This window comes from Bison bison, unplaced genomic scaffold, assembly GCF_000754665.1.
Source record: "Bison bison bison isolate TAMUID 2011002044 unplaced genomic scaffold, Bison_UMD1.0 scf7180017864498, whole genome shotgun sequence".
In the NCBI taxonomy this organism is placed as follows: Eukaryota; Metazoa; Chordata; class Mammalia; order Artiodactyla; family Bovidae; genus Bison; species Bison bison.
In genome coordinates this window covers 5,596,617-5,607,411 of record NW_011495057.1, presented here as the reverse complement: position 1 = coordinate 5,607,411, position 10,795 = coordinate 5,596,617, and the positions used below count along the sequence as shown (strand labels likewise).

The 10,795-nt window shown below is 37.0% G+C and overlaps 1 protein-coding gene across 1 annotated transcript in view; it reads right to left on the bottom strand.

Annotated features, from left to right (window-relative positions):
• Window positions 1-10,795, bottom strand: part of TAF4B (TAF4b RNA polymerase II, TATA box binding protein (TBP)-associated factor, 105kDa) — a 110,675-nt gene that overhangs the window by 52,674 nt on the left and 47,206 nt on the right. Inside the window, exon 10 of the mRNA XM_010828943.1 lies at window positions 2,341-2,510. Within this exon, the coding sequence (XP_010827245.1) occupies window positions 2,341-2,510 (170 nt within the window). The remainder of the gene's footprint in view (window positions 1-2,340; window positions 2,511-10,795) is intronic.

Sequence of the window (10,795 nt, the reverse complement as noted above, 5' to 3'; positions counted from 1 at the left end):
CTATATAAAAATTTATAACTAAAAGTAGAAATAGCTAAGATGAGAAAATCAAGGCATAAACTAGTTCTGGGTGAAGGAATTTGGAGAGATTTATTTTTAAAAAATTTTTCATATTTTCTCTGATTTCCATGATAGATATATATCTACCCTATAATATAGAAAAATATTTAAACTATATATTAAAACCTTCTTCATCTAATTCTCCCTTGGAGGAAAGCAGTCAAAAGTTACAAACTTCTAGTTAAATAAGTACTGGGGATGAAATGTACAACATGATAAATATAATTAACACCACTGTACATTATATACAAAAGACATATACACAATGGAGTATTACTCAGCCATTAAAAAGAATACATTTGAATCAGTTCTAATGAGGTGGATGAAACTGGAGCCTATTATACAGAGTGAAGTAAGCCAGAAGGCAAAACACCAATACAGTATACTAACGCATATATATGGAATTTAGAAAGATGGTAACAATAACCCGGTGTACGAGACAGCAAAAGAGACAGTGATGTATAGAACAGTCTTATGGACTCTGTGGGAGAGGGAGAGGGTGGGAAGATTTGAGAGAATGGCATTGAAATATGTAAAATATCATGTATGAAATGAGATGCCAGTCCAGGTTCGATGCATGATACTGGATGCTTGGGGCTGGTGCACTGGGACAACCCAGAGGGATGGTATGGGGAGGGAGGAGGGAGGAGGGTTCAGGATGGGGAACACATGTATACCTGTGGTGGATTCATTTTGATATTTGGCAAAACTAATACAATTATGTAAAGTTTAAAAATTAAATAAAATTTTTAAAAAAAGGAAGCAATAAAAATAAATAAATAAATTTTAAAAAAATGAAAAAAAAAAAATAAAAGACACTTACTCCTTGGAAGGAAAGTTATGACCAACCTAGATAGCATATTCAAAAGCAGAGACATTACTTTGCCAACAAAGGTCCATCTAGTTAAGGCTATGGTTTTTCCAGTGGTCATGTAGGGATGTGAAAGTTGGACTATAAAGAAAGCTGAGGACAGAAGAATTAATGCTTTTGAACTGTGGTGTTGGAGAAGACTCTTGAGAGTCCTTGGACTGCAAGGAGATCCAACCAGTCCATCCTAAAGGATATCAGTCCTGGGTGTTCACTGGAAGGACTGATGCTGAGGCTGAAACTCCAATACTTTGGCTACCTGATGCGAAGAGCTGACTCATTTGAAAAGACCCAGATGCTGGGAAGGATTGGGGGCAGGAGGAAAAGAGGACGACAGAGGATGAGATGGCTGGATGGCATCACCGACTCGATGGACATGGGTTTGGGTGGACTCCGGGAGTTGGTGATGGATAGGGAGGCCTGGTGTGCTGCAGTTCATGGGGTCGCAAAGAGTTGGACACAACTGAGCGACTGAACTGAAGTGAAATTCTACTTTTTCAAAATAAAAGGATAACATATACTGAGGTGAAAAAAGTGATAATTTGTACAGCATACAGTAGGAGCTCAAATATTTACTAAGTAATTTTTAAGTAGACTTAGAATATATAACAGCAATGCATTTTACAGTCCTTAAATATACCATGGATGTATCAAACATCTGAAACTTTCACAGTTTTGTGTGAAGTCTCTAACACAGAATGCAAAGGTTCTTACTCAAGCATACTAAAAGGTCACCGGTGCTGGCCCCTCAAGTCGGACATGTGTGAAGGAGGAGAGTTAGTCTCTGGCAAGCCCCTGTGTCAGGACACAAGAAACAAGAAGACACACACACAACAATGTCTCTTCAATCTGTCTCTTTTTCCAGTTACCATTGTGAATTTGCTATTAACAACAAAGATGTTTGGCTCCAGAATAAAACAGGTATGTTCTCTACCATTTCCTTTCACATACTTCAGGCCATTTAACAACTACTGGCCAGAGAGAACCCTGATATTCTAGTTTCGCTCTTTTACCGTAAGGATGGGTTTGAGTTCCAGGATGGAGATGAGGAAAAAGGGACTTAATCTCGTTGGCTATTTCTTTGTTTCATAAACACAAATTTGTAACATAAATTACATGCCTAAAGGCTAACCAAGGAAGAACAGCACAGAAAAAAAAAATATATCATAAGTATATTTATATGCTTATGATATTAACTACTACCTATACCAGAAACCACAGGTTGTATGATTTAAGTTATTTGAATAATTTTTAAAATAAAATACTTCTTTTGTAACACCCATGAAATCTTGATTACTTCCAGAACTTGTTTTAAGCTTCAGAGTTTCCAGAAAAACCAACCCAGGCTATCTAACTCTTGATAACATTTTCCTTGGATCAGACAGTCTTATCAGGTCAATAATCGTACTCACCAATGTCTAAAATTCGCTTTTGTAGAGCTCCAATGAAAAGAAACGGTTCATCTTTACAGGACTGAATGAGTGTGCCAACCAATTCAGAGTTTGTTGCTAAGATGCAGGCGTTTTCTTCACTGAGGTTGACCCCTGCCATGGAAGTCACATCATTGATGTCATCTTCATCTCTAATATAAAAAAAAAAAGGAAAGGTTTTTGATGGTGGTGGTGGTATGTGAATGAGTGATTTCAAAGAGCAAGGAAGTGTAGATCTCTCCATATAACTAAAGACATTATCTTACTTAATTTATCCAAGCAAGAGAAGAAGTGAGGCATGGCTATCCCTCTCTGTCTTTAAAATTAATTGGTATCTCTAACCACTAGTACATTTAATATCAGAAAAATGGATCACAGACACCTTTGTCTCCTGGTGCCCATCTCTCCCTCTCGCAGTTTAGTAAATAGGGTGCACTAAGAGGGATTTGGTCCAGTGCTCTGTAACAAACTAGAGGGGTGGGAGCGAGGTTTGTGGCGGGGGCAGGGACAGGATCCCCATGGCCAATTCACGTTGATGTATGGCAGATGTCAAATCAATATTGTGGAAAAACTGTCCTCCAATTAAAATAATTTTTTTCAAAAAAGAGGGATTTGGAAGTTAGTCTAAGTTATCCACAAACTGTCTCCAATGAAAGACAATGAAATAAAAACAGGCTTCTTTTTTTTCATCCAAGATGATTAAAAAACCCTGAAATATCCCCAGTGCCCTCCACTGGTCCACTGAGGAGGAGAAACCCTTCGATCCTGAAAGGTCCATACCCATGAAAAGACCCTTGAGAAGAATCTCTCTAGACTAGCTATTCTGAAACTACATGGTTAAAACTATCTTTGTTTTTCTGCTTCAGACTTTTGGTGTGCTCCATCTGTACCAATTGAATTCATTAAACCACCTCCTCGAGCAAATGGCTGCAAAGGGCTAATATTTAAGATATAAAATTATACACACATATGTAAAAGACATACATATAAGAACACAAAATATGTTTGTGCTCCTTGCATTGTGCCAGCAAAATTAAATAGTTGCTTTTATCTAACAGAATTGCTACATGGCTATGGTATTAAGATGAGTATATTATGTTTAAGGAGAGAGAAGAGAAAGACCAAAGAAATACTAAAATTCTAATGGCATCCTTAACACTATATGTAATAAGAGGCATGTCACTGACCATAACTCAAGCACCGATGCATAACAATTTACACAAACATGACTCTATAAAAAAGATATTGCTTCCTTCTATTTATTGCATGGGCCAAATGATCTATCATATAGTTTCATATCAATAGATTTGAACCTCCTTGTAGTAATGCATTTGTATACAAAAGAGGGAAATAAACTATACCAGTTAAGTGTTTAAGATATGAAAGCCTCTGGTGTTCAACTTTAAAAAGCAGCATGTTAGGGGTAAGAGAGGGAGAGAGACCCCACTCACATAGGTATAAGTGATTCAAACTAAATGAAAGAAAGTTAAATGCTAGACACAGCAGTTTCAAGTGAAGAGAAAGAAATATGGTTCCACAATCTGAACGGTATATTTAAAAGCCTAACCTATAAACTGTGTCTCGGTATTAGGGAAAAGAAAACTTTTAAAATTAGTATCTCAAATCAACCAAACAAAATATACAATATAAAGAAACTGTGTAAAAGTGGTTGGTCTTCATCTTATCAAATGTCACAGAGGTACTGTCATAGGTATGGGATGCTGAGAATGGTTCTAAGAACTAATTTACCACGTATGTAAACAAAGAACTATTCCAGAAACATCTGAACACTTAAAGCTTAAATGTAAGTACAAAAGAAACTGTAAACCTAAAGATGGACCAAGATCCGAGTTAAAAAAAAATATTTTAAAAGGTCTGAGTAAAAAATACTTTTTAAAAATCAAGTATCAAGAAAATGGAAAAACAAGCCATAGACTGGGAGAAAATATTTGCAAACACATATCTGATTAAGGACTGTTATCCAAAATATATAGAGAACTCTTAGAACACAACAATAAGAATACAAACAAATAGAAAAGTGGGACAAAGACCTAAAAGACAACACACCAAAAAGATGGCAAGCATATGAAAAGATGCTCCACATCCTATGTTATCAAGGAGATGCAAATTAAAACAATGAGATACCACTACACACCTATCAGAATGGCCAAAACCCTGAACACCAAATGCTGATGCGGGTGTGGAGAAACAGGAACTCTCATTCATTGCTGGTGGGAACGCAAAATGGTACAGCTACCATGAAAGACAGTTTGGCAGTTTATTGCAAAACTAAACATACTCTTACCATGCTGCTGCTACTGCTGCTAAGTCGTATCCGACTCTGTGCGACCCCACAGATGGCAGCCCACCAGGCTCCGCTGTCCCTGGGATTCTCCAGGCAAGAACACTGGAGTGGGTTGCCATTTCCTTCTCCAATGCGTGAAAGTGAAAAATGAAAGTGAAGTCGCTCAGTTGTGTCCGACTCTTCGTGACCCCATGGACTGCAGCCTACTAGGCTCCTCCATCCATGGGATTTTCCAGGAAAGAGTACTGGAGTGGGTTGCCATTGCCTTCTCCGTACTCTTACCATATGATCCAGCAATTATACTCCTCCATACTAACCCAAAGGAACTGAAAATTCACATCCATACAAAAACCTGTACATGGATGTTTCTAGCAGATTTACTCCTACTTGTCAAAACCTGGAAACAACCAAGATGTCCTTCAGCAGGTGATTGGACAAACCGTAGTAAATCCAGAAGTGGAATATTGTTGAGGACTAAAAAGAAATGGTACCATACCACGAAAAGATGTGGAGGAAACTTAAATACACGTTATTAAGTGAAGAAGCCAAACTGAAAAAGCTACATACTGATGAGTCCAATTATATGACATTTCGGCAAATGCAAATTATGGAGACAATAAGATGACCTGTAGTTGCCAAGGGTTAGCAGAAAGGGATGACTAGGCAGAAAACAGAGGACTTTTTAGGACGGTGAAATATATAGTATCTGTATGACACTATAATGGGGGATATATGTCATCACACGAAAATGTAAAAACCCACAGAACGCACCACACAACAAGAGTGAATTGTAAAGTAAACGATGAACTTTGGTTGATAATGATGTCTCAGTGCAGATTCATCAATCATAACAAATAGACCACTCTGGTGGGGGATGTTGGTAATGATCGAGGCTGTGCATGTATTAGGATTTTCTACAACATATCAATCAATTTTCCTGTGAACCTAAAACTGCACTAAAAAACCATCTATTAAAAAAGAAAAAAGAGGCCAAGTACATTCGATTAAAAACTCTGTTCACTCCTAAACAGAACCTGTTCACTCTGAAATAGAATCCCAACCAGTTACTTAACACCTTTAGGACAAAATTTTCTTCCTCTAAACAATGAATAACTTTGATTAGGGTACTTTCTAACGTCACTCTCAGCCACTTAGAATAAGGGAGCTCTCTTCGGCCAGATATAGAACAAATGCCAAGGTGTATTACGAAATGGGAAAAACTAAACAAAACAAGGTATAGAACAGACTGTACCTTGGGAAAAAAAATACACACTTATATGGGCATAACTTCTATGGGCATATCTCTGGATACACAAGAAATTCATCTCTGGAGGGGGAAATTGGGAAGCATGAGTAGGAAGAAGACATTTTATATCATATCATACTCTTTTTCTACAGGCTTTCCAGGTGACACTAGTGGTAAAGAAACTGCCTGCCAGTGCAGAAGACATTAAGAGATATGGGTTTGATCCCTGGGTCAGAAAGATCCCCTGGAGTAGGACATGGCAACCCATTCCAGTATTCTTGCCTGGAGAATCCCATGGGCAGAGGAGCCTGGAGGGCTACAGTCCACGGGGTCACAAAGAGTTGGACACAACTAAAGTGACTTAGCATGCAATCTTTTCTACCCTTTGAATGTTGTACTATATACATGGATTACTCAATCAAATGGTTAGTGATATTTTAAAAATAATGTTAATAAACAGAGAAAAAAAAACTGAAGACAGAGAAATATAATGATGTTCAGAACATGGCCTCATCCTTCCCTTAAAAAAACCCCCAGACTTCCTTAAGGTATACAGCACATGGCCTTTACACACTTGCACACAGCATGGCATGGTCACAACGTCAGCTGTGTGCCAGGTCCACTGGCCCTGTACACTGCACCTTGCTTCCATAGGTGAGTGTTCCCACTGAGCCCCTGCTGAAGTCTCACATACAGACTCGAGAGACTAGTACCAGGCCTCCTGTTACTAGCAGTCCCATGCACAGTACTAGAACTGAATGTAATTCGTCAATGAAGAGACTGTCCCACGTCTTTCAGAATCTTCTTGCAGCGCTTCTCTGAAATCAGCAGGGAGCTAACCACCCTATAAGATTTGTTCCTGCCTAGCCATCACTGCCCCTTCTATTTGGCCCCAAGCTGAACACAGCTCCCTCTAGTTCAGCTCTCAGCCGCTATGGTTACAGAGGGCAGCATGAAGAGAGGGAGAGCCTGAGGGAAGAGGAAAGGGTACCATGATCAACAGTACCCGAACCATTTAAAACTTCCTCTAAGAGAGGAGGCAGACTAAAGGAAAGCAAAGACAACACAATGTCATAGCAGCATTGTTGATAAGGCTAAAAAAGATAGGCCAAGGCAGTAATAAAGGCTTTGCTGCTGAGGTATATTTGTGATTCTGGGTTGGTTTAATTTTAGAGGCAAAGAAAGTGAGAATCTCTGAATCATGTCTTCAAGACCTCTGGTCTGATGCAGTATATTTTTTAATGAAGGTGTTATGAAAGATATAAGCCTGTCTTGTTCTAAAAGATATACAAGAAGGGAATTTAACAGGGAAAGGCTTCCAACTCAAGATTCTGTCGGGTCAATAGGCTGCTATGCAAAAGTTAAAGAAGTATTATCCAATCACCTGGCTTGCATTCTGGTTTCTGAAACTGATGTAATTCTTCAGCTTTTAATAAAGTTAACCACTGCTTGTGCCTACCTTTTAAAATCGCTTCTGCCCTTTTAACATTTATAATAGCATCAGACTAATTCTTCTCTAGTAGAAAAAAATCACATTACTTTCTTGTTACAAAACATTTCATGATCCCATGAACTCAACCTGATATTCAAGGCCTTCCAGGTAATGACCTTAACTTAGCACACTCTTCCCTCCCATTTCTCACCATCAAATAGCTCCTACTGACCCTGGACTTTCTCAGGCTTTTCTCCCTTTCTTGTTCTAGTCTTCAGCTCCTTTTGCTTATTACGTTTCAGCTGTCAATGCCCCATCCATATTCCAGATCGACTTCAATTGCCTACTTTGGAAATGTTAGTTTGTTTTCATACTTTTAAAGTGTCTGTCCAATTGCTACAACTTTTGAACTTCTGAGGGTACATTTCTTTTCATTTTAAGATCAAGTTCTTCCTTTACATTACTAATCCCTGGTAGAATAAGGTTACCTTCAATATTCTTGTTTCATCACCTTTGAGCATAATCTCTGCATTACCTACTACAGCCAGTATATAAACTCACACAACATCCTGCTTACTCTCCTTTTATGCTTTTTTAAAGGTATTTTTCCCCACGGGAAATCATCTTTCTTCTTTTTAAGAAATATAGCATAGGATATTGCAGTATTTCTCAAACTTTAGTGAGTTTAGGAACTACTTCAGAGTATATTCCTTACCAGTTCATTCTGAATGTAAGCACAAAGATAATTTTTCCTAAATAGCATTTTACTGTAATAAAATTTGGCTAATAATTTTGAAAGCTTTCACAATCACATCTCTAAGTCTTCATTCATGTAATTTCGCTGTGAGGAATATTTAAGAACCTAATGTCTAATAAGATTTAGCATAAAGGCAATTCCTCCAAGACTTTTTTGTTGACTTTAACCCTAGATTTAATCTGCACAGCTCAGAAGGGTGCTTCTTCTGTCTCCTGTCCTTCCAAGATTTTATCATCACAGACAGTTTTCTAAGTTCTTCCTTGGAATGATTAACCATCTGTTATTATGTATAAATACATAATAAAACAATTAATTACATATGAATCAAGACAGAGCACATGTTTAATCTACACTAGAGAATCTGATTCCTGCAATAAGAAGAAAATGAGACATTAAAGTTGATGGAGTGATATCTGTACAAACAGTATGTAACCTTGTCCTATGTTATTTTCTAAGTGTCTTTTAAGGCAAATTAAAAAAAAAAAACACTTAACCTCTAGCTATAATGCCTCCTAAGTTATACATGTATACATAAATATCCACATATATATAATATGCATCCACAAATATTTTATTATCTCTCTAAAATATAAGGATTCTAAAGAAAAACTTTAATCATAAGACAGCATCACCTCTTCAAAAAAAATCGACAATAACTTCTTATGATCATCAAATTTCCAGTTTCCAGTTTAAATAAAGTTAACAACATAAACATGCAGAGGTACTGTAATATTTGTCACTTCTGCTTCTGAAATATAAAGAATAAAACACGAATCTCTGGCACCCTCTGGTGTTTAAACACTATATAGCTCCCCTTATGTATCCCAGATGTACCAACAAGCACAACAGAAAATATGATTTACTCAGGGAAAAAGTCACAAAAATGTTATTTTCACTTAAACAAGTAGTTTTGAAAATACAGGCAGTTATCACTCTGCTATTAACCTCATCCAGTTAACTCAAGACAAGATCAAATACCATACACTATAACCTCCTCTTACCTAAATAGAGTCTCTTACCTAAATAGTCTCTTGCCTAAACAGTAAATGAAGTGAAATTAATACTAAGTATCTGAGAAAACAAACTTAATAAAAAGACATCACTATAAAAAGATAAGCATAAAGTCACATATGAACCAAATAACTAGAACATACTATACAAAAATGAAAAGTGCATATTAGAGCTAAAATAAAACTTATTTTAAAATAGATTATATCTAAGATTATAGATATGCCTGTTCTTTTTTGAAATTCATTATTTCAACAAATTTTTGAACGCTTATTATGAACAAGGCACTGTTCTACACATTAAGCACACAATGGTAAAGTTACAACGAACTCTCAGAGAGACTGGGGAGTATAAAGAAGGGTAAACAAATAGAGTAACTTTAGATAAGTGCTTCAAGACAGCAGATGTGACTGAAAAAGCTACTTTACAGGGTTGGCCAAACAAAGACTCTTTAGTCAGATAACTTTTAAACTGAAATATTAATAATAAGTGCTATAAACAGAAACTTTTAAACTGGATTGGTCCATATGAAGATGGGGAAAGAAAATGCAGGAAATAACCACATCTAAACACTGTACAGTGGGGCCTGACTAGTGTGTATGAGGAGCCGAAAGGAAGGGAGAAAACTCCCGGGTCCCTAACACCAAGAGAATGCCATGCCTGTAACGCTCTGCCTACTTCCAGTTTTCCTAAATGTGGGAAAGAATCTTATCTTGCTTATGCCACTATTCTTCAGTTTTCTGTCAGCTACAACCTTATTGAACTCTAACAAATAGAACTATGGTTCAAGGTAATCTCAACAAAAAATTTTAAAAGAACTGCCCTGCTGATTTTGAAATTTATGTGTAAAAGAAGAACAAGTCAAGACATTTTTGATAAGAAAGGAATAGAGAATTTATCCAGATATAAAAATAATGAAGATAACTGAAAATGCAAAAATATTAATACAGAAATGAAACAAAAACAACAATAAAATGAAATTCTACAAATACACCCTTGAACAACTGGGGATTTACTGAAAGGTAAAGGAGCATTTGAAATCAGAAAAGTAAAGATGATGAAATCTTCAGTAACTTGTTGACGTAAGCAACCCAGCCAGGAAAAGGTTATTTCTGCTTCAGCTATTTATACAGTTAGAATCAAGCACTACTGATGATTTTGTAAAGGTCTACTGCATATAAGGGGTGTGTATAGACATTTTGGAAGAAAATACAGAAGCTCCTCATTATGAGCTCAGGATAGGAAAAGATTTCTTAGAATAATGCAAAATTCAAAAGTTATAAAGGAGGAGACTGATAAAGCAAGTTTTCTGATTTAAAATCTGCGAATGGTGACACTTTTCCATCAGGCATTAAGTGGACTAGATGTACCCATGAGAAATTACTGGCATTCTAATTTAGACAAGTTTAAGAGTTTTTTATTCCAATGTTGGCCACACAGAAGTTGTCAAAAAGTATCAGTAAAAATAAGCACTGAACACACTCTAAAGGTAGAACTGCCTCAAGGGCAAATGCCTGAGGCTGACACTAGTTTTCTGGCCTCTGTTAGAGTGGAGAAAATAAGTCAGGTTCACCAGAGCACGTGCTAGTTCAGTTCAGTTCAGTCGCTCAGTTGTGTCTGACTCTTTGCGACCCCATGAATCGAAGCACACCAGGCCTCCCTGTCCATCACCAACTCCTGGAGTTCACC